Source organism: Harpia harpyja, chromosome 11 (genome assembly GCF_026419915.1).
Source record: "Harpia harpyja isolate bHarHar1 chromosome 11, bHarHar1 primary haplotype, whole genome shotgun sequence".
In the NCBI taxonomy this organism is placed as follows: Eukaryota; Metazoa; Chordata; class Aves; order Accipitriformes; family Accipitridae; genus Harpia; species Harpia harpyja.
Window position 1 is genome coordinate 44,842,769 of NC_068950.1, and position 24,162 is coordinate 44,866,930.

At 37.4% G+C, this 24,162-nt stretch overlaps 1 protein-coding gene across 7 annotated transcripts in view; it reads left to right on the forward strand.

The window, feature by feature from the left end:
- Positions 1–24,162, forward strand: part of LRRC7 (leucine rich repeat containing 7) — a 178,057-nt gene that overhangs the window by 56,167 nt on the left and 97,728 nt on the right. For 6 of the 7 annotated variants that reach the window (XM_052800650.1, XM_052800651.1, XM_052800648.1 and 3 more), the window contains exon 2: positions 18,124–18,326. In XM_052800650.1, coding sequence (XP_052656610.1) covers positions 18,124–18,326 — 203 coding nt within the window. Of the gene's footprint in view, positions 1–18,077; positions 18,327–24,162 lie in introns of those variants that run through there. The other variant, XM_052800643.1, reaches the window with a different exon arrangement.

The window sequence follows — 24,162 nt, forward strand, 5'->3', positions numbered from 1 at the left end:
AGTATGTAGATGAAGAGAGCAGTTAAATCACTCTGTGCCTTCTCTTCTTGGGGGTAAGCAAACCCATCTGTCTCAGCTTGTCCTTTATGTCATGCTCCAGACCCCTGACCACACTGTCTTTCTAGCTTGGGGGAGCCCAAGAATGCTTTATATGATGACATTTTGCTGATAGAGAAGCCATTTCGTACACCATTTTTTCTTGCTGTGTTTCCCTTTTATTTAAGGTAAAAGAAACAAAAAAGTTGGTTTAAATAACAGTATTTTTGAACATTTGTTTTGTTTATACCTTACATAGCCAGAAAAGGTCAAAAAAGATTCTACAAGGATGAATCTGGTTTTGATGACTTTGTAACAGTTTCTATTGCTTCTTCTGAATTTCCTTATTCTGTTAGACTTGTGTCTCTTCTATCAAGTTTATACCTATAAATGAGCATGTTGGGCAAAGGAGTAAGTAGGTATAAATAGCCTCTGAATGAATTTAGGCCAGTTATTAATAGTAATATGAAACTCAGAAAAAATGAAGTTCTACAAGAACATTCCAGTAGGACTAGCCTGGAGCAAGAAACCATTTGACTGGAGATGGAATTAGAAGAGTTTAGGTAAGAGGTTAAATGACATGGTTGTAAGCTGTAGTAGGGTGTCATAATTCACCAGAAAAGTTTCTTCCCTCTGTCTCTCTGTTTTTATTCTTTAAAAACGGTAGCATAGACTGTTAGGATGTTGTTCATCTTTCTGATACCATCTGTTTTCCTTGGTGGGAGGGAGAAATAGGATTCATTCCAAGCTGTTCCAAATGTTTTTTCCTCATTCAGGCTGAAATTCAGATGTTCATGTTCAGTTTCTAATGTGGATCAGTGGCACTTAGAGTACTGTACTTTGGGCAGTCCTGATCCATATGTCACTTGACCCAACAAAGCTGTAATCACCTCTTTATAGAGATAAAAAGGTCTGAGGCAGTTGCTCTGAAATCAAAGGACAGTGGTTCATCAGTGAAGCTGTCATTGCATTCATCTGTTGGATTTACAATTTACTCCTCCTCGTGTGTTGACTAAATGCTTTCCCCTAAGCTTTTGTTCAGCTTTTGTTCCAGTTCTGTACTACCTCTCTTCCTATGTGTCTTCTCTGTAATCATCTTGACTACTGGTGATTTTTCATGCATTTACAGATTATTTCATGTTTCACTCCAAATTCCCCCCCCCCCCCCCCTAAAATAATGGACAGTGTCCTGATCTTTTTCTCACAGCCATCATCTTGGCTTTCCTCATTTTTAGATCAGTTTTTTTTTTTTTCAACAGGCAGCTGACAGTTGGAGCACAGTGATAATTCTTTTTCTTTTTTTCTTTTTTTTTTTTTCCCCCCCAGTTTGCAGTTATATGCCTTCAATTCAGTGAACCTCACCAAAAAGCTGAGGCTGAGAAACTGGCTCTGAAGCTTGAGCCTGAAAAGTGCTCCTCAGTACTTTTTCCTGGCTTTTGCAGTGTCTTCTGCAGAAGAGTTTTCTGCAAGTGCCTCTCTTGCATGACAACACTGTGTAAAACTGTCAAAACCAATATAGCTGCGTGTTGGAAATATTGTATATTGAAAGTCCTTGCAGCAGTTACAGTTAGATGCTGTTCTCTGTGTGTGTAGCCACTCAAGCCATAAGCAGTAACAACTCTGTTGATGTTGTCTTATTCCCTCATGTCTTCTGATGGTGGTTTAAAGTTATCCTTGCTTACCAGTCAATAGATGGAATTAATAACTAGATTGTTATGAAAATTATTTTGTTTCTTTTAAATTAAGTCCTGATAGGATGGTTTTTGCCTTTTTAGGCCATAGAGGGATTGAATTTTTATTTTGCCATTATAGAACTCTAAGAAAGAAAGAATGTGTATAATTAGATTTTAACAGAATCATCTCCAAGCTAAAAGAGCTGACTACCTATAGTAAATTAGTAAGTGCATGATTTCTAATTTCTTTTCTGTATGTGCAGCATTGTTTGGTAATCACCCAGAACTACGGACTTTAATGTACATAATTCAGTGCATGTTTTTTTTGTTTTGTATTGTTTTTCAATGTGGACATCCACATCTGCACCGCAGCCCTTTCTGTTGCCTTCTCTGGGTCTGACAAAGAGAATCCGTATAGATAGAGACTGAAAAGTGACAAAGAATCTTTCAACGGTTAAATTACAAGTATGTTATAAATATTTTAATATAAATTAGCATTAAAGTGTTTTGACGAGTCAGGCAATAGCAAGAGAAAAATGTCAAATGCAAAAGAATGCTTGAGTAGGTATTTTGGACCATATTCTGCTGTGCTGCTCCTGTGCAGAAATTTATCAATACATGATTTTCATAATTATCAGTAGAAATGTTGCTGGAATAATTTAGATTTAAATAAACTGATGAAACAATAAACTATCTAGGTAAATTTATAAAACCTTCAGGAAAATCCTTTATTCTTTTGCTTACACTGTAAGAATGACAAATAGGTATTATCCAGTTTGTGGAAAAAGATATATCAAATACTAGATTGATGCAGTTCAGAAAAACTAATTAAATCTTTATAAAATGCATCTGCTTGAGTGTTGTATTCTGAAGCAGATGAATTTATATTATTGGCAGTTCCTGTAAGAATCAACTCGAGCATTTTAAAATGGGATTAGAAGTATATTTAACACCTTTACAAATATCGGTATGAATATTATGACATAGCTGTAATTCAGTCAGATCTGGGTATAACTTTTCAGTTTTATTTGGTATTAGCATAGTACCTACTTCAATGGTGGTTTTGCTTTGGCTTGTAGTTGTCCAAATTTTGGGTTGTAGTTGTCCAAAGTTGGATGCCCCATCACTGGAAGTGTTCAAGGCCAGATTGGATAGGGTTTTGAGCAACCTGGTCTAGTGGAAGGTGTCCCTGCCCGTGGCAGGGGGGTTGGAACTAGATGATCTTTAAGGTCCCTTCCAACCCAAACCATTCTATGATTCTATGAAATCCTTGTAGTACTTGATACCTGGTACAGAAAGCATGTCCATTAAAGTACCATAGTTTTGCTAAATCAGTCAAGGACAGGAAATGCCATATTTCATTTCTCTCTAGCTTACAACTACATGCCTCTAGGCCAAACTTGCACTCCTTTTTAGAGTTCTTGTCACCCGAGCAGATTGTACAATGGAAGTGGTATGTCTATTTGTAAGTTGCTGTCAAAAGGCTATCACTGTTTATATACAGCTAAGACTTAATTTAGCAGGTGGGTGGATGCTAAAATATTGCTTAGTACTTTGTCCACATTTTTTTAAATCTTCTTTCAGGCTGTGAGAAATTACATTGGACGTTTAGCATTCATTGTGCTTACTCAGGGAAGGTATCTTAGCCCTTGAAGAATGTCTGCTAAACTAAATGAGCTGAGACAAGGAAAGACCTTATGTTTTTTAAGAGTGAACAGTTAGCAATTTAATTATGACCACCAGAGAAAAGCATGCATAAGCAAGGGAAATACTAAAAAAAAAAAACAAACAAACCAAAAAACCCCAAAAGAAAATCATTGTTGCTGAATGGAAAGAATGTGACAAAGTGCTTGAATCTTCCAGAGCTGTTATATGCACACCTGCGATTTCTGATGATCTGATGAACACCTCCATTAAGAATCAAGCCCTTGTATTTCTTGAGTGGAACAATTTGGTACAGTTCTGGTTGATGATCCCGGTTTACAATGAAAGTGGTAAAATTCTCTTCAGAAAGTCATTGCTAAGATTGCATAATTGGGCACTAAAGTTCTGATTATACTTTACAAACTCCGGGACTTTGTTAAAAACCTGACATTCCAATGTACTGAATTTCAGTGTTTGACAGCTCAGCTGTGAGAATTTTTTTAGAGAACATTTGTACCATAAGAACAGCATGTTAATTGACTAAAAAAAACTGGGACAGATTAATCATGGGAGGGAATACGATACTTAAGAGAATGTAGTTCTAGAGCCCTCTGCTGATGAAAACCTTTAGAAATACAGTTCTTTTTAAATGCCCTTTTTTTGATTGGCCTGGGTTATTCATCCTGTCCATTTCAGACCTATAACGTGGGCTGGAATAAATCCAACGACTAAGGTGGCTTTCTTGTGGTGCTGACCAAGAAGGAGCCTAAAGGACTAGCTTGCTCCAGACCCTGAACTTCCACGTGGCCAAAGATGAAGTGAGGTGAATCTGCTTCTCAGTATTAGCAGGTGTGTCTCCAGGCATGTTATTAGCATGTGAATTCTGCAAGAATGTCAATTCTCCTTCAGCAGTGGCTGTGATAGTAATGAGAGTTATGTATTCTGCAAAAAATGATCAGAAAATAGCTGAGTACTATTGATTTATGCATTGAAAGAGTAGAGAGAATAGACATGAGCTAGAAAGTTAACCAGCAGAGAATATATACTAACAGCTTATACCTTCCCCACAAACATCAAAGCAGTGTTTTGCAGCCTGCCTTTCTGTTTTTTCATTTTGCAGCACTATTGATTGAACACCAGCCTCTTACAGCAAAACCTGCCTTATTGCCAGGATTATGTTAGTGGCTATATAGGAGGATGGAACAAACCAAGTAGAGATCTTTAGTTTCGATGATGACCCTGAACATTTTTGTTATTATCCCTATTGCATAGTAAACCTGACTTTTTAGGTGTTTCAGTGTCCAAAATATTAGACTGGCCATTGTCTGCAGCATTTTAAGAGTGACTGATCTAAGCTGATACGACTCCCTGGACTTTGATATGGAGTTTACATCCACAAACTGTTGAATTGATTTTTTTTTTTTTTTTTATTTTTATTTTTAAAAACAGGAGCTGGGTTTGTGTCAGGCAGTCAAAGGTCTTGTTCACTGTTCTTTGAGAACACTTGAAGCAAAAAGAGGTCTGGTAGCGCTTTTTTCAGTTTTATAAAGCCAAGGCCTTCTGGCACAATCATTTACTTGGAAAGGAGAGGAGCTGTCCTAAAGCTGCCCTTAAATCTGCCATTTTCTTGTACAAGTGGCAGTTACTCTCAGCCTTTCCAAACAGGTACACCCAGAGCAAGGCGCAGCTAACAGACTGGGGCAGTTTGGCAGCTTTGCTCTGGGCCTGAAGCAGACCACACTGTGGGCTGGGCTGGTCGTGCTGGTTCTGCAGTGTGTCAGTAACCGCAATATTTGCAGAGAAAGGCCCCCCCCAGCTTTCTGCAAAGGAAGAAGATGATTTCATTTCTGCCAGTGAGGCTGTTCTGAATTCATCTCAAGATGATGGGGCAACTGACACTGGCAAAACAGGTTTAAACCACAAATGGAGAAAACTGCAAGATGCATTTAAGTGTAAAAAAACTGGGCTACTGAAAGAAAGTGAGAATATGCCACCCACAAATTTCCTTAGGGAAGTGAAAACAGATTTTAGGAAACCATTTACCAGTACTACATTATATGATGATGAAGTTAACAAAAAGATCATTCTTGCGATCTCCAATGGCTGTGTAGACAACCATAATGTTGGAAGTCTCCCTCTTCCAGTGACTAGTGGTGTCCTTTCCAAGTTTTCAGTATTGTTTGTATGTGTTTAAAAAACTGTGATATTTACTCATGAAAAATCAGTAAAGAACTAGGCTCATTTGTCATGGCATAATTAACTTTTTCCAAGAGTGATATATCATTTTTGCATTGGTCCACATCTTTTCTTCTCTTATGAGATTTATTGTTATGCCTGCCTTTAGCGTAGTTTCCCAAGGTTGTCCCCTGCCATAGAATTTGAACCTTGGAAGATTTTTAAGGAGAAGGCAGTATGGTTGGACAGAAACAGAATACTCTGTGCAGATCTTTCCTGTGAATTCATTTAAAAGTTTCATAGTTCTGCAATTATATAATATAGTCTTTACTGAAATGAAATTAACTTTTCCTACTATAAATATATTTTAAACTCTGAAGATGAAATATGCAATCCCCCTGAGTTCTGGAGGGTTTTAATCAAGGGTGTCTGTGTGCTTAATACTTCACAGCTCAATGCTAGTGACAGCAATAGTTGGTGGTGAGGGGAAAGGGCAAAATTCAGATTTTATTACTTGATTCTGGCTAAAAATATGAAAGAGAGAAACATGGCAGCTTCTATATACATTGAAATACAGAGGAGATGTACTCGGGTATTCATGGGTAGTGAGGTATTTATAGAGATAAATGTCTGTTTAGATGTAAAATCGTATTCTCATATTCAAGCAACCAATTTTCATGGATACTTGTGGGCATTATGTTTTAAGATTTCACTTGTGCTGACATTTTGGTATACAGACACAGACTTTTGCATTTTGATCATCCAATTTACGAACATACATGCAAGCCTATTACAGCACGGATGCATAGCATTAATGGGTATGGTGAAACAGCCAGGAAGGAGGATAGAATAACAGAAGAAAGAGGAACCGATGGACAATAAAAGGTTTTATATTTTTCTTGGCAAAATTTAAGATCTTCTACAGAGAGAGGGGAGAGTAAGCAGCAGGGAAAAGTTTTTAGTTGTGAGTGAACAATGGTAAGAACTAAGTTATGTGTTTGTGCAAATCAGTTGGAGAATTTGAATGTTTATGTAGGAACTCATAGAAGAGAGAGAATAGTTACATAGTAAAGAAAGCCAGCCTGGTTATTGGAAATAGTTTCAGTAGTGCATAACTTAAAAGCTAGATGCAGGGAGTTGGGGAGGTGAAGGAAGGAGGATGTGAGCCAGAAGAGGGGTCTGGAGGTGAGACCTGTGGTTGGGATGTGAAAGGTAAAAGGGGACGTATGAAGGAGAGTGCCTCAAGAACTGTATTAAGATCAGGAAGGAAGGAGAGGATGGGGCAGATGAGAAGTTATTGCTGGTGGATGATTGGATAACTAGAAAAGGCTAAAGAAGATAGATGACTGCTGGGGAATAGGTTGTGCAAAATATAGGAGGATACCAGGAGATGTTGAGAGAAGAGAGAAGCTAAGCAACAGAGATCAGAGAGTAAGCAGTACTTCTGACACTTCAGTCACTTGGGAAGTGGAAGAGTTGAACTAGGTGATGGTGAGGTGAAGTCAAAAGACTTCCTATACAAGGAGACTGTGGTGAAGATGACAATCAGGCATCAAAAAGGCTTTGAATGAACTATACCTGGCGATAGTGTGGAGCTTGATAGGAAAGTGTCTGTTACAGGGCTGTTCCAAGAGGAACTGTTTGATAAAAGGTCAAGACGATGTGGCTGGGAGCATTACAAACAGGAAGGGAGAAGCCCAGAGCTGCCTGCCAGTGCTGTAATGCAACACGGAGTGCGTGCTGAACTGGTCCCTGTAACAACCATCAGGGACTGTTTAAGTGAAGGGATCTACATTACTGTGGCACTGCCAAATTCCTCAGTTGCTGTCTGGCTTGCATGGCCCAGTTTTCTTTGATGTAAGCAAAGAAGCTGCAGATGAGGAGAAGTGGAGTGGTGCACAAGCAGATTTCATTCTGGTGTGGAACTAGGACATAGTCTGCGTCCTGAAGCATAGATGCAGCCCTGCGGGTTGTGGGCTAGACTGGACTTCATGAAAAATACCAGGAATAGTAAGTAGGAATATTCACAGGAGTGGTGACCTTAAGGCATAGAAACTGTCTCAAGGTAGAGTTTGAGTGGTGGAGAAGGTTGGCAAAAAATTTCACATGGAATCAGAACTATATTTTTTTAATGATTAAAAAATTTCTATTTTTCAGAAAGAAAAAGGTTTTTGAAAAAGTTTTGTGACTGGATGTGAACTGTTACCATGGTGACCGAGAAACATACATTTTCTAGGCTGTTTGTTGTATGTATTTCAAATGTAACCATGTTTTTGAAATAGAGATGTCTAAAATAGGTGTTATGACATGTTGAAAATGAACTTAATCTTCTATTTTGGACTTCAGTAATATCTGCTCCAATATGACTGTATCATACACATGGTAAGCAAGGTAGCAGTAATAGGAAGGAAGAGGAAGGTCCCTTGTCCCAGCAGATCTCTGCCTGGGTTCTTTCAGAAGATCAGCTTTCATTGTGAGTCATAGTCGTCACTTTTAATTAAAACTTTCTTTTCTAGCTGCAGTTTGTAGTTGCACGTTATAATCTGTGGAACTTTCATTCTGCAAACTCAGCAAAATGCATACGGTTTTCCTGTAGTAAGCTCCTGCTAAGCTGATTAATATGTCAGGAATAATGCAGACAGATTGTGATGTAAACCGCTGAAAAGTAATTGGGTATTCTGTATGATCCTGTTCCTCTACGAGGAAGAAGCCCAGACTTAATGAAAGTTATATAGCTCATATTTAAATATCAGTTTGTTTAGTTGATGTATTTAGCAGGTAAATTATGTTTTCTATACTTTTCCTTTGGATAGCAGTTCTAGCCATCATATGGGCAGCAAAATCCATTACACCATAAAGCAAGAAATAAAGCGTATTTCATACTAAATTTCATACCAGATAATCTTTCAAACTGAAAGATTACTTCAAGTAAAAGCTGAAACACATCAAAGATCTAAGTTTAAATGTACATTTCCCAGTTACCAGAAAGCACACTGTCCAAAGAAGGCTATTTCTCATCTTGGGTTATTAGGATTCTCTCCTACTTAAATGTCTGTAGGGCAAGACATCAAACTGATTGTAATTTCTAGCAATTAAGAGCATGGTTATTAATTTTCAGCATGTGCTACTAATATGCAACAAATTATTGAAATTCTATCAGTTCTTGTATAAAAAGAAACTGAACAAAACTGGAGTTCTCCTTAAGGTTATGCAAAAACTGTCTTTAGGGCAAATAGGATACAGATTGTTTAAAAAAAACCCACCCCAACAACTTTTTTTGCTGTCACTAAACTGTCTTTGTTCTTGGAGTCATCATCATCTATTATTAAGATCATCCAAAAAAACATTTACTCAAAATCTCACTTAGGAATTTCAAGGCAAGACCAATAGTAAACTTTAATTGAAATCAATGACTGCCTTATCAGAAAAGGTAAAGATTGGGTCCTGTATCACAGAAGGGGGTTAAAGGTCTGGTAATTCAAAACTGATTGATATTTTGTAGACATAATTCTGTCTTAAATTTTACTTTACCCTTTTTGCAAATTTCCTAAATCTCATGATGGTCAAGTCATAAGTGACATCCCAGGTCTTGTGGCAAAGATAGAGAAACTTTCTGTTATTAATATTCTTGGGAGACAAAAGGTAAAGTTGAAATCTGATTATTCATGCTTGGTTATTTTATTTTAGGATTAGCAAAATTTAAATATGAACTTGAATGCAGAATATTATAATGAAAATATAATGAAAAGAATTCAATTATGCATTAAATGCCATTTCTGGATAAGATATGCTGGTTATCATGGTATTTCTGTGCAAGAAAACAATTCAGATAATATTTCACACCCCTCTTTTTGATAAGACAAATTCCCTTTGGAAACATTCTAATAATTCTGCTGTTGCAACTTGACCTTTAGAACCATAGTTTCTTAATCTTTTCAGGAAGATTAATGAAAACTATTACAAATGACTTATACAAACTCAATATCTAAATTGCTAAATTTGAGTTACCAATTAGAACATTGAAGCGACATGCCCGACTCCTTCGCCTGGTTCAAGGGTGACATTTCAGTAGAATATGCTTCTTGCTTCTAAACAGGATATGTAAACCTGTAACTTAAAAAAAAAATATATAGTGACTTCTGATGGAGAAAATGAGGTAAAAAGGAAAGATATCTGGTCAAACCAAGCAATGCCATTTCTCCTTTTTAAAATATACTAATTGGAACCTTGAAAAAAATTTAGCCCTAATCGGAAGGCACTGAAGTTTTACATTGTTTTTCTGAAACTGTATTCTCCCTGGCCAGCCATGATCAGAGTCAAATGTCTGCAGAGCGGAGCCTTTCTCTGAAGTTCTCCCCCAGAGCCTTGCTTGCAACTGTTTTCTCCTGTAAGTCTTCTAATATTGCCCGTTTCCCTTCCCTTCCTGCGTAGGAGTGTTATCCCTGATTTATTAAAATAGAGAGACTGAATTGCCTTTTTTTTCTTTTTCTTTCTTTTTTCTTTCCCTATGTAGAAAGATGCTTTCAGTCCACGGTTGTATTTACTTTAGCAGAAATGTTGGAAAAAGAACAGAATCAGCTACAGTCTCTCCTTTGGTTTCTCTTTAACAGCTCATAATAACTAAGAGCAAAGATGGATTTGAAGTCTCATCCTATATTCAGAACAGTATATTCACACAAAACTGGGGCGTGTTTTTGAATGTGACGGGGAGGATGGCTGGCCAGACAGGCCTTGGCTGTGGATGATGTGACCAACCTGTTCACACATGTTCCCTGCCCTGTCCCCTGAACACTCGGTTGTCTGTATGTACGGATAAAAACACATGTGGCCGTGAAGTCAAATCCCATTTGCCAGACATCTGTGTCATACACTGCTGTGCAGGTGTCATACAGACAGATACAGTCAGAAATGAATTGCTCTTATTTTAGAGGTACCCGGCTTTTTACCTCATACTCTCACTGAAGGCAAGGTGGCAAAAGAATCCTTGCTTTGACTCTCGAAAATTCTCTCTTCTCCAGCCTTCAAGGCCAATTCACACACACTCATTCTTGTGTGAGCATCTTCCTTAGACTTACGTGGCTCTCCTTTGCTGGAGTGTACAGGGAAAGTGCTGTGCCGTTCCATAAGGGAGGCTAAATAGGAGTGATATGTCCGCAGTACCTTGCCAGAGAAATCCCCAACTTGAACTTCAGCAGCTGGGTAACAGGAGCAGTCAAGCCCCAGCGAGGCGTTCCACAAGCAGAGGTGCTCTGAGCTGCAGCAACGGGGATGGCTCTTGCTGGCCACGTCCCGGTGCCCCTCGCCTGCCCCTTTGCAGCCTACTTGGCAGTGGGACGTGAGCGAGCTGTCTGTTTCCTGCTGCTGTACACTCTTTATATTCATTCTAGTCCCTCCTTGTATCTCTACCAATTGAAGTTAATTTTTTCTAGACATGGATAAGCAAAGTTGTGTTATTTGTTTGCAATGAAGTATTGTAATGTCTTCCGCAAAGGTGTTAATACACCTTCCTGTTTTGATATCTTCAGGGAAAAAAACCAAATTTTATAGGTGACATACATTTTTAAGGAAGAGGGATGCTGATTTTCAGGCAAGAATAAGCAGATTACATTTAATCAGAACTTTTTGAATTGGAAAATTGTGAAAATACGAAAAATAGCAGTGACTACTGATGTAAGAGCTTACATAACCGTAATTCTCATGTCACAAGTATGGTATTATGGCTATAGACAAAAAGTCTTGACTAGAATAAAAACTACAAAATGGAGGTGTTATGAGTTATACATCTGACTAAGCAAAGAAATAAATGAGTAAAAACTCACACAGAGTTTCATACAGGACAGTGCTAAGATGATGCCCACAAAGGTTGCATATAAATAGAAAGGTGAGCAGCGTATTTAAACACTAATAACTGGGTGAATAGGGCACAGCTTGTGTATGCAGATATAATCTTTCTAAATTAAAAAAAAAATCTAAACTATTAATACTGCTCTGTTTCTAATTGAAAAGTTGTACTAAAAATTAAGAAGAGTCTGAGAGCTTTGAAATTCCCTAAGTATTTGAGTGACCCAGACTGAAAATGGACACAATGTAAATCATCTGAACAGCACACATAATTAATTCAAAGAGAAGAAAGAAAACAAAAGTGGATGTCTCGCCAGTGCTAGGAGAATATCAGTGAGGAAAAGGGTTTTGGCTGAAGGAAATTTGGGGGTTGTTTTGTGTTTGGTTTTTTTTTAATTACAACCATATGCTCAGCTTTGTTCCATTTCATATGCATAGTCTCTATTATCAAATCTGTTTCAGCAGAGAAAATGTAAGATGAAATTCTGGCCTATTGGAATGAACTGGAAGACTCCCAATGGCTTCATAAGGTCAGAGGAGGGAGAACCTTCTGTACCTTCAGCACTTGTAGAACCACAAACCATGCTAAATGCTTCAGAAAAGGCTTCTGTTTCATGGAACAAGTCTTTTATGGGATTTGAAGAAAACAGTGGTACTACCATCAACAGAATGTGGTTTAAAGGAGGGCATGGTATCAGGAAAAGAACTAGTAGCTGAAGAGTTTGGTCTCCAGCCTCTTCTTGTGATCAGTCACCTGGGCCGTGCCAGCGTTCAGGCTAGTGCTGTGCCCCGAGAGAGCCGGCACGCAGCGAGGGGAGTTGTCAGCGATGAGTGGCCTCGCCTGGGTCGCAGGGCTGGGTCGAGGATGTCCGCTTTGGAGACTCCAAGTGGGATGGGTGTTTGGGGACCGGGCTGGCTGGGTCTCTCAAGGAACTGCTCTCCGCTTTCATTGCTTCTGGAGTGACGAAAGACCTCTGGGAGAACTAGAAGGGGATGATGGAAACTGTGATTGCTTTAGTGATTGATATATTTGTGATTGCTAAGCTTGATAGTATAACTCACTGCAAAGAGCCAACATATTAGCATATTAATGTTGTTGATTATGCTGATAATAAGAGAAAGAAAAAAGGAACAGAAAAATCATCACTTATCTGTGATGTATGACAAAGAAATCAGTGAAGCGAATTGTCTGCTGCTTTGAATATAATTAATATTTTCTGAACCCTCTGGCAAATGTTACCATTATTACTCCTTTCAGCCTTGTAATGCTCTCATTCAGACTTCTAAGTTCTTTATTTTCAGGATTTCTCAGTAACTTTCTAGCACTACCAGATCACTTAAACTTTGCAATTTCTTGCAGTTTTCTGAATGAAATGCCAAGAGTACGAACGATTTTATGTTTGATACCTTGTCAGACAACACAGGCTGGTCCTACAGTACTACCTGTTGTTTTGAATTTTGACTCAGGCCATTGACTATGGCAGTGCATTGGGGATCTAAGACCTCCCTGAGATTAAGAATACTTAAATGAAGTGTTACACTGAAAACTTGTTTGGTAGAAAAATTAAATCCATAATTAATCTATACTGAAAAACAGAAAATGAAAAGCTGATTTACACTACCAATTATACTGAAGCAAATTCTGGAGTTTTTTACAGTAGCATTTTAACTACCTCTTTTCTTCATATACCTACTTGACACTTTAGAAGAACATGTCAGAAAACTATTGTTTGCTTCTGAGAATTAAAATTGCCTTCAATGATTTAAAATTATTTGGTTTTAGTGAAGACTTTCAAGGCTTTGAAGAACATGTATATATAGGGCAGCTGCTCTGTAATGCTAGGCATATTAACACACAGCATTCAAGAAAGAATATATTTTTTTAAAAGCATTCAGAAAACAGGTCATAATATTTTTAAGCTTTTGTGGGGAAAAATGTGTTTGTGTTTCATTTTGTTTTTCTGAATTGTTGAAAAATGGTACATTACAGTTTGTTATGAATGCAGTTGTATAGAATTAATTATTAGTTAAAATGTTAATAAATTTCCTTAAGCAGAATCTCAAAAAAAAAAAAAAAAGATGTACATTTCATCCTAGTTCTTTTGCTTTTAAAAAAATCCACCTGTTCCCACTGCCTTTGCAGGACAGTCTTTATAGCCTTCCAAGTTCCTGAGCATTTCTGTGTGTGGTCTGATGAGTTTTGAAAATTTAGTGTTCTTACATGCAAGACTGAATAGAGAGCCTGAAATTTCTTAACTTTTGACAGTGATACAGATCTTTTAGAGTGTATAGTCTTAATATATAGCATGTGACATATGGTGAGCGATAACCTCTAATACTCAGCTATGGAGAATTACATTACATTTCTTTCACCAGGTTAAATGGGGAAAAGTACTAAGCACTGGTGTTTCTAGGAGTAAGTAGGAAGACTTTCTATATCACTTACAAGGATTAAGGAATTTTATTAAGTGGCAATGTGTATGGTGACTCAACTTCCCAGAGTTGGGAGATTGGCTTTCTGTTGACTCTGTTTGACTTAAATTTTGTTCCCAAGGATCTCAAGTAGCAATCCTCTTACAGTAAGTAACCATCAGAACAGGAGAAAAGCTTTATGAAAATTATGAAGGAATAAAATGTAGGTAAGAAAAGTGTAATTACCAAAGCTGGAATTAGTCCAGGGTAGGAATTAATAATACTGAAATTAATAAAGGGTTTGATTACCATTAGTCCACAGGGCATGAAATTTTTCTCCTTTCAGTTGTACCACAGGTCCTTTAATTCTGTACTGGTGCTTTCTGAAATGATTGCAAAGAACAATATAAATACCAGGGGATTTTTTTTGACAGGGTTTTCCGCATTTTTGTTTGTTTTCTTTTTAATTACAAAGGGTAAATAATGGAGCAGACTATGGACACATGCAAACCCACTTCTTACTAAAATACACTTAAGTTCATACTTTCCCATGGCCATTCTTCCAGCAAATATTCTATAAGCAGCAGTTTCTGCAGTGGTTACTTCATACTAATTTTTTTCACAAAATCTTAGCAATGCACCATAATTTAGGTTCAAGTACCCTTCTTATTCCAGTATTGATCTTCTCTTAAATACAGATTGTTCATCTCTCCAAATCACATTCTGATTTGGCTTTGCTTTTTTTTCCCTGAAGAGGACAGTTCCAATAGATAACCATTAATCCAACCAACCTAATTTATCATGACAATCGAGTCTTACCATAGCTTTTGAGGAAGGCACAGTGATTAAATCACTTTTGTTTATCCTTTGCATTTTTTTCTTTCTAATTTTTTAAACAATTTTCTATTGAATAAGAAATTACAGATATTTTTATGAACTGCAATAATAGAAACACTTTTGTTTACATAAGCAAAAGAAAAAACTTAAAAAAAATTGTTTTTGCTGTTGTAATTGCTATTTTTAGTACAGTTCTATCGCTTCACTATTTATGCACTTTCTAGCTGTTCTATTATACTGTTACTGTTCAGGGTTTCTATTAAAAATGAAACGTGGGATTTGTTTTATGCGTATGCCTACAGTAGAGGGGAATAACGCAAAGCTAAGTGCTTTGTAATGCCTATGGGAAGAATGTTTTTCTGAGTTGTTTTTGAAGTACGTGTCACTGTTCAATTGTTCATTATCTTCAAATGGCTTGAAAAGCTACAAATAATTTGCTATTCCAAGGGCATTTATTTTTATTGCGTCAAGGTTTGAAATACGCAGTTGCAAATCCTGCTTCCTATGCTTGAATACAAAGAAGCGGTGCAGCTTGATAGCTAATTTCATTTTTCTTGCGAAGTACGTATTCTGCGACCAATGCTTTTACAGTTTCCATCTGTTTCGATCTTGTACACTCAAATGAGCTATTTGGGAAGGTTTCTGGAACTAAAGAAGCGGTGCAGGTTGGTGTCAATGGTCGTGCTGCACCCCGTCTCGAGCCTGTGCTTGGGTTCTGGAAACAGCGGCAAGGCAGAGAGATTGGGAGGCTGCGAGGTGTTTGTGCTGCCTTCCCGGTGGCTGGTTCCTTCCCGGTGGCTGGTTCCTGCCCCTGGCTCGTTTCCAGCAGGGACATCTGCCCTGCTACATACTGGGGGGTGCTCCGGCAGGAGGGGAGGGACAGGGCAGGCTGCCTCAGCTGGGCCTCCCAGGCAGGGGAACACGGCTGGAGGCCGCCTGCCACCGTACCGTGTGCTTCGCGTCCTTTCCCCGTGGCCCCTTCTGCAGCCCTGCTGATGTTGACAGCTTTCCCTCTTGTCGTTGCTCTGCCTCTTCCTTGCCGCTTCCCAGGTGTGAAGGTTTGCTGAAGTCAGCAGCTGCTGCAGCTGCAGACGATCCTAAAGTCAGGTAGAACATGGTGCAAGGTGACTAACTTTAAGTAGCGATGGCTAAAGCCGCTTTCAGCATCCAAATACAGATTTTCCGAGACCAGACAAGCTGATTGCATGTGAAGTGCTATGGTGGTGGGAGCAGATATAGTGAAAAAGACTTGGAAAGAGCAGATGACATGGCAATCAGAAAAAAACCCTAATCTGAGAGAGAACTGGGAGCACTTCTGGTGTGATGGGCCATTCTCCTACTGGACTTGCTTTGGAGCAGAACTTTGGGACTTTTCCTGCCTTGAATAAAAAGTGACAAATGCAAAATTTTTTGAAGTTGAGAAAACGGTAAAAGTAATTTCCTCCCAACTGTGTTTGAAATTGACCAACAGAATTGAAGCTGAAAAGGCAGTAGCCTTATTTCCAGAGGAAAATTAGGGGCAATGTTAAAATAAACATTTCTTTATCACAGGAAATTTTGAGTGCCAATCAAGAGCCCAGGTCCAGCCACAGTGTTGTGTATGAAATCTGACAGGGTATCTAGTGTTCTTGGTGTCAGAAATTTAAATGAAGAACATTTAAAATCAAAGTTCACAGAGTAAATTTGAGTGGCGTATAGCATCCTTAAATTTTAGCTATGTGGCTGTTTGTGTTCTGCAGTAGACTATACTGTCGAACTGAAATAAAACTTTTAGATTTTGTGATTTATTAGCTTGTAAATGAATTGCTTCTTTTTTCATACCTCTAAGTGTTCTATTTTTACATTTTCAAAAGTTTATGTACAATGTATTATGCAGATGTTTTCATTGCATCAGCTGACTGTAATTAAGATACAACTTTTATGTTATACCTACAAACTTGGCATCCGGTCAAGCTGAATTACAAAATCACTATACCCTTTCCTCTGTTTTAAGTTTTAGCCTTAAGCCAAAATCAGCCAACAGAAAGCCTGTCATTGGCACTGCCAAATGAATAACCAGCTGCACTCTGCTTTCACTGCTGTTCGTTTCAACATCTCAGTCTTCTTGAGAACACCTAAAAACAGTATTTGTTCTGACAGTATTCGTGTGCTCATCTCATTGGGATTACTAGAGGCAGATTAGGTGCTAATAAAATTTAAACAAGGAAGTAAAATGTTTGAGTATTTTATTTACCTCCAAAATATCAAGTATAACATGACAAAAAAGTCACAGAGATCCGTGAATGGAGCATTATCTGACCAATTAAATTTTTTTTTTTTGTCTTACATTTTGGATAAATAATGGCTTAAGCAATACGAATTATCTCCACTATTTTGCATGAATATACAGTTGGTTTTTCACTGGCATCCTGTGAAAAAGGATCCTGGTGAGCTTTATTTTGCTTTGCTTGGATTAATTCTGTGCATTCTTTTTATAAATGTAACTCAAAATCCTGTAAGTGGTTTAGAAAATGGGAGTTGAAAGTTTAGCCTTTCTTGGCTTTGTGGTAGTATGTTTCAGAACAGCCTGATTTATCTATAGTCATGTTAAAATAACTTCTAAAAATGTCAATATCTATTGCAGCTTTAGAGACTGCTTGACACATATAAAATCTGCTTATTGAGCATTCTCTCATTTTAAGAGTAGTGAGTTAGAGGTGCTCATACAAACTGTATATGCAAGAAAGATCTGCAGAACTTGGCATCTAGATTAGCAGAAGTTAGAGAATAGACTGTGGTGAAATTTCCTAGGCATTTATTTTACTGCAGAAAAATTAATGGCATTTCTGCTAAGTCCCTTGTCTGAGTTTTCAACAGACTAAGGTAATACAAGAGAGGCAGGAATGACAGGTAAACAAACTGGTTTTGGGTTACTTTTGTTCTAGTTTTGTAACCAATTAAGTTTACCTATCCCTTTCTTTATTCATATGATTGAAAAGACAACAAATATACTCCAGCAGTAACTGTGGAAAGCTAAGGAACTCTGTTGAGTTGAGAGAAATCGGGTATAATACAACGGGGCATTTGTCACGGAGAATCAGAACCAAATGACTCGGACTGATTCACTTTGGTGACTCACAGTCCAAACTGAACAAGGGACCAAAACATGGAGTACAAAGGTAATTTTGTACTTTGCCTGATGAACATGTTCATACGTGTAGGATTTATGCAGCTAATTTTCATCATTAAAAAAAGCGACAGCTGTGGATGGTCTTGGCATGTTTTCTTCTGTTCCAGTGTAAGGGAACAGATGATGTATGGAGATTGCTTTTTGTGATTACACTGACAAATCTCACTTTTTCCTGTGTTGTAGAAAGGTAGAATAAGAAATGCAGAATGCAGACTACAGATGTCCGTCAAGAAAAACTGTATTTAATGGACTGCAATCTTGATAATAATTGTAAAGAAACAGTCCCCCAAATGTTGATGGTTTCAGAAAACTGTTTTTTTTCCCCTTTTCCTTCAGTATGCTGTTTGGAGATGACAACCAAAAGGAAAATTATCGGCCGCTTGGTGCCCTGCCGGTGTTTTCGTGGCGAAGAAGAAATCGTCTCAGTGTTAGATTACTCTCACTGTGGCCTACAGCAGGTGCCAAAGGAGGTTTTTAACTTTGAACGGACATTAGAGGAGCTTTACCTAGATGCCAATCAAATTGAAGAGCTACCTAAGGTAATCAGTGTTCTGCCTGTAATACAGATGTCAAAGTTGTGTTCTTAAATGTGTATTCAGCATGTGCTTCAACTCTGAAATAGGGCTTGGTCTTGACCAGGAGACCTGCTTGCTGTAGGAAGAGTCGTGGCTTTTAACTTGAGAGATTCAATTACATTTTTACAAGTTTTTTTTCTGCCCTCTCTGAAGAGCTCAAACAGCTGAGCCACCATTCTTGCAGATGGTACTGCGTGGGGAGGAGTAGAGCCACCTCCTTCTCCTGGCTTCATAGCACAAGAACAGGGGGCAGCCAATGAATTCTTATGTTGGGAAATTAACAATTGTTCAAAAGAAGTACTTCTTGCACAACAAGTAATTAATATGGCATTTAACACCTTGACCACGAGTACGCTAGTATATGGGGTAGGTGATCTCACATTTGGATCCTCTGTAGCACTGCTTTTAAAAGCAAGGTCTTTGTCAGGATAAGCCGTTTATCCTTGTGGGAGAAATGCCAGTGCTATCTGACCAGTATTTTTATAACTGCAGATGAGGTCCTGCGGTGAGATTACTTAAGTTGTCCTTCCAGTGTAAAACTTCTTTTATAGAATCTTTAAATCTGTTCTTCTGTTGATTAATGTTTACTATAAGGAATTAAAAGTTACTGTAACTTAAGTGTTCTGGAAACAAAAGAGGGTAAGGTAGTGGAAAAACCAATTAATAGCAGGTGCTAGCTACATAATGAAGCATGAAGTAATGTAATCCATTCCTTAATTGAATTTTTCTCAATAATGAAAGATGCTTACAAGTCTTTAATTAAACATTGTTCCACTGTAATCCATTCTTCATCATCTCTCAACATATTTCTTTCTTACACTGCATAGAGACTTTATATAAATTCTATTTACAAATGTAGGAAACATACTTTTTCCATTACATGGAGTTCCTTTATTCGGATATAATGGTTCTTACTTACACTGCATAGAGACTTTATATAAATTCTATGTACAAATGTAGGAAACGTACTTTTTCCATTATATGGAGTTCCTTTATTCGGATATGACGGTTCATTGCTTAAGATTGCTCGCTCCATCAAGAAATTCTTTACAGATGGTAAGACAGGGTAGCTACAATCTTTTAAGTGTCACAGAAAAATGATATGGAGAACTGCCTTATCTCTCCTGCTACTAGAAAGGACAGCAGAGAACCAGGTATTTTTTCTGTCCCCATAAATATGAAATTTGTGGTGGAGGCCATTTTACTGCTAATGAATACCTTCAGGACTATTCCTCTTTTAATAATAATATATTGTTAACCTTGTATATTTTAATTATGCTACTGAATAATCATACTGAAGAATATATAAAGTCTCTAATTTAGCTAGGGATTTTTGGTGTGTTTGTTTTGGGTCTCTTGAAAGTATGCATCCCCATGGTATTCAAACTAAATAGCAGTGCACAATGGAAGATAAATATATCAGGGCATAGAACAAGAGCAATATGCCATAATTCTATATGAAAAAACTGAGGGCCAAAGATAAGGAGTCCAAAATTATGAAATTGGGATGAAGGTGGTAGTTGTTAGTGTCAGTCACAGTGGAACTGTGCATGCTAATTAAACGTTTTTATTGTATTGTGGTATCATCTATTTTGTATTTGTTATTTGTGAAACAAAACAGCAGATAAGTATGTACCTTGGAGAGATTGAAATGTATATGATACTCTTTTTGCACCTCTTTTTTCTTTGTTATAATATTTTGAAGCAAATACTATATATTGAAGAAATCCTTTTAATCGGTCTTATGTTTGAGTAAATGCATCATTTAACATAGACTTGACCTTGTATGAGGGAAGATTAATGGCAGTGTTAATTTGCTTTCTTTATACCATTCATAATTTTTTTCTTAAGTCTTTATTAATCATTACCACAAATTAAACAGTCCAAATAATTTCTTTATCAAATTTTCTGCTTCAGATATTTTTTTAACTTTTTTCACTATTAAATTGGTATTGTAGGAGAGAAAATGCCCTTTTTTTTCTTGAAATGGCACTCTATTACTTAACATTAACTTTTGACTTACACGCTATGATCTACCATAGGCAGAACTTTCCTCTCTCTGTAAATGTGAATTCAAATAACATCTTCCAGAGGAAATTTGTTTTGTCAATTTTCTGTTATTCACCAAATGTTATGTGCCTCTGAAATGACAATATTCTTTTGAAATTTTCTATCATCAGAACCCTTGATCATGTTTAAAAATTTAATGAAAAAAGCACAGGTAAAAACTCTGTTAAGTCTTTATCTGCCTTAGTTACTTTCATTGCTACACGATACTCTAGAAATCAATACATTATTTTGCATTAAACTGATGTATTAAACTCATTCTGCCTGTTTTGGTTTTTTTTATTTTTACCTTACATTTTATGTATCATATTATGCTTTTTTTTCTGCTGTCTTCATTAGAAATGGATTTCTGGTTCCTAATTTCTAATATTTTTCTTTTCTTTTAAGGATTTATAGGATTGTTATATAATTCTTACTCTCTATTTTCCCCTAAATCTAGCCAAGTTTTTTATTTTATTTGCCTTTGACTTCATTATCATGAGCTGCTGCTGCAAGTATGTCCCTATTTGTATGAGTCAAATGAATCAATGACTAATATGAAAGAATATCTATTTTGGTGAAGGTGGAATCACTGGCAATCAGTATCCAGAAAAGCATGAATGAGATGAAAATTCTCCCCAGCAGCTTTCCCTTATAAATATAAAGTAAAATCTGGACTAATTTGTAATGGCCAAAGTTAGTTTACTTGTTAATGCCTTAGGAAAAATTTGTCTGTCTCTAACAACAAATTCTAGGAATAGCCGCCTCTGTCTTTCGCCATCTCACGTGTTGGTAAAATAGATACCAGAATGCTAAATATGCCACTGAAGTCAAAAGCTACATCTCAATGTTTAGTTGTTTCACCGAGAACAAACAATACAACCAATATATAAATGGTGTTAAGGTAATCACTAATGTATAGTTCACACAGATGGGTAAGTGTTATAAACTAACTATATTTTTCTTTTGCATTGCATCTGCCATATAAGTTCTACTTTCCATTAAAGGCATCAAATCCTTTTTCTAAATCTGCCAATAAGAAAGCACATTTCAGTTCAGCAAAGCTAGAAAGTGTTAATTTCTTTGTAATTCTGACATCAAATTCCCCCAATATGTTAGCCAATCTATTTGACAGTTATGCCTATGGAGAGTAAAGAGCAGAAATTCCATATTGTTCTCCAGTGGCCCTGGAAGCCAACAACCTCTATTGCCGTGTAGGCAAGAAGTTGAGATATGCAGAATAATAGTCCATTGTTATAACTCAAATCACAGCACTATTAGCACCACTTGGTTTCCAGTATGAAAGGAATAAAAGTATTATACGGACATACAGTATGATGATTACAACAAAATCATGATGGCAAGGCCAATAAAGCACTAGAAATTGAGAAAGACACCTTTTGAAAATCCAGTGGGTAAAAAAAAAAGTGGGCAATTTGGGGCCTATGTATAACTGTATTCACACTCTTATATTATTTCTGATACAACAGTACATCATGAAATAATTCCAGAGGGAGTCTTTTTTATTACGCTTCTTCATTCACCAGTTCAAAAGCCTTGTATCTGTTCAGATACCGTCAGAACTTTAAGTTCCAAGCCTTCCTTGGCTTGTAAAATAAGAAGTCTGCAGGGGAATGTCTGGGAATTTAATTTTCCAGGTACGACAGCATGGTAGTTTGTATATGCACCAAAATTCTGCACGTTCCCTATGCTGAACGTTACTATGATCTACCGCTGCTCTCACGCAGTAATGTGGCTAGAAATTTCAAGAGCAAAACCTAGAGCTTATTAATTACATTACTTTCCAGTCTTGTCCAAAATGATGTGCTTCCTTAAAAAAGAGAAAAAGTAGGCGCTCTCAGATGCATTGCAAAGGAATTCCTCATTCTCTGGAGAGATATTTCCCTTTATTAACATTGTCTGCAAGGAGAAATGTGTAATCCAGTTTGGCTTCCAGGGTGTACAGTAATTGTTCCGGCTGTTCCTGTAAATTAGATTGGGAAGCGCAGGCCCCAGCATGGACGTGGTTCTCCTTGTTACTCCTGTGGGGCTGTAGCAGTGCATTGTGCTTCTCTGCCTACCGCTGGCGTTAGCTGGTGAGCTGTGGGGAGGAGGCTGTTGTACCGCCTTGAGAATTAACAAGTACGTTTCATGTAAGAGGAAATCTGAAAAAACTGTCAATACAAAGGCATTTTGAAAAGTAACTTTCAGTAAAAAGGCCCTTTTGTATTTGGTGCCAGTTGACAGCGATTGTGGTGTGGTGCTTCTCGTTCTGAGCATTTTTTATTCATGTGATTCCCTCTCGGTTTCCTGAGAATACATTATGGAAGGAAAGGCAGGATTTTTCTAAAGGATTATGATAGAAAGTTACAGCAGAAAAATGCAGTTTCAAAATGATCTAAAAATTACTTAAAGTGAAGTACCAGGTTGGCATTTGCATGCCATTTGTGTGTTAATTTTCTCCTCTCTGGATACTTGGCTGAGTTTTTCATCGAGGCAATCAAATTATTGTGCATTCTCAAATAGCCTGTGGATGACTATGTAGACTTTATTCTGATAAAGAAGTCTGAAAGAAAGACTAAATGTGGTGTAAACATAGCACTAATATTTGAAGAACCCTTGTGAGATGCCTGCAAAGAGAAGTTTTTCTTCTCTGGAACCCACTGAATTTTCTGGTGCCATTTGGTGAATTCGTACTTGCAGAAAGTCCTACAGGATTTGGTAACTTCTAACTCTTGAAAAGAGTGATGTTTTTAGAGCCTGCAGCCACAGAGTGGGTAATGTGAAGCAGATCTTTCCTGCAGTCCAGTGTGATGGGTAGCGCAGCAGTGGCTGGTACCGGGGGTTGGAGGGCAGCTGCAATGATGCTGTGCTGGGTGCACACAACAGGGTTTGTACCACCACGGCAGGTAGCCATGCGTGACGCTTCCCTGTTACTCTTAAGAGTCAGTTTTCCACAGGACTGGCTGGGGAATGTGGAGCATGGCAATAAATGAGCCAAGCAATTACATTGCATTCTCCTCTTACACCTGCTAGCATGCTAGGCTTGAAGAAGCTATAAGCTACACTATCTAAAAAATACACCTGTTTGTTCTTCATATACAGCACCTCTAACCTTGCAATGCAATGTACCTAAATGTGAAATCATTTTTCATGACTGCCTTCTCTTAGTATGGTTGTTTTATTAATTTTTTTTACATGTGAAAGGTATTGTATGAGAGAGTGATATTTCCTGAAGGAAGCAGTCATGTTAAAAAGGTGCTTTCAGCATGACTTATTGATTACTTCAGGTTGAAAGGAGGATTTGGTTTTGCAGTAGAAATTCTGACATTTTATAACATTTGAATTTGAATTAAAAATTAGAATTGAGTCCTGAATTTTGGTGGGGATTTAAACAACATATCATTTTGATATGTCAAAGCATTTTGTTTCTTGAAGATAGCAAATTTCTTCTGCATGCATTCAAAATATTTTAAAATCTATCATGAAATTAAATTCTAAAATAAAATATTTTAATTTACCACAGGCAACAAAAGAAATTCAATTGCTATGACATATGAAATACCACGTACCTACAAAATGTTGATTGCAATGAGTATGCAGTTTTTGACAGAAAGCTCTTTTTGAACATTCCTGCTACCAATGAACTGGTTTGGTTATGCTTGTCAACTGTGTCTAAGCTGTGTTTATGATACTGAGCAGCCTTTAGGAATGTCTTCTCAAATAATGGCAAAATATTTTTTGATTATTGAAT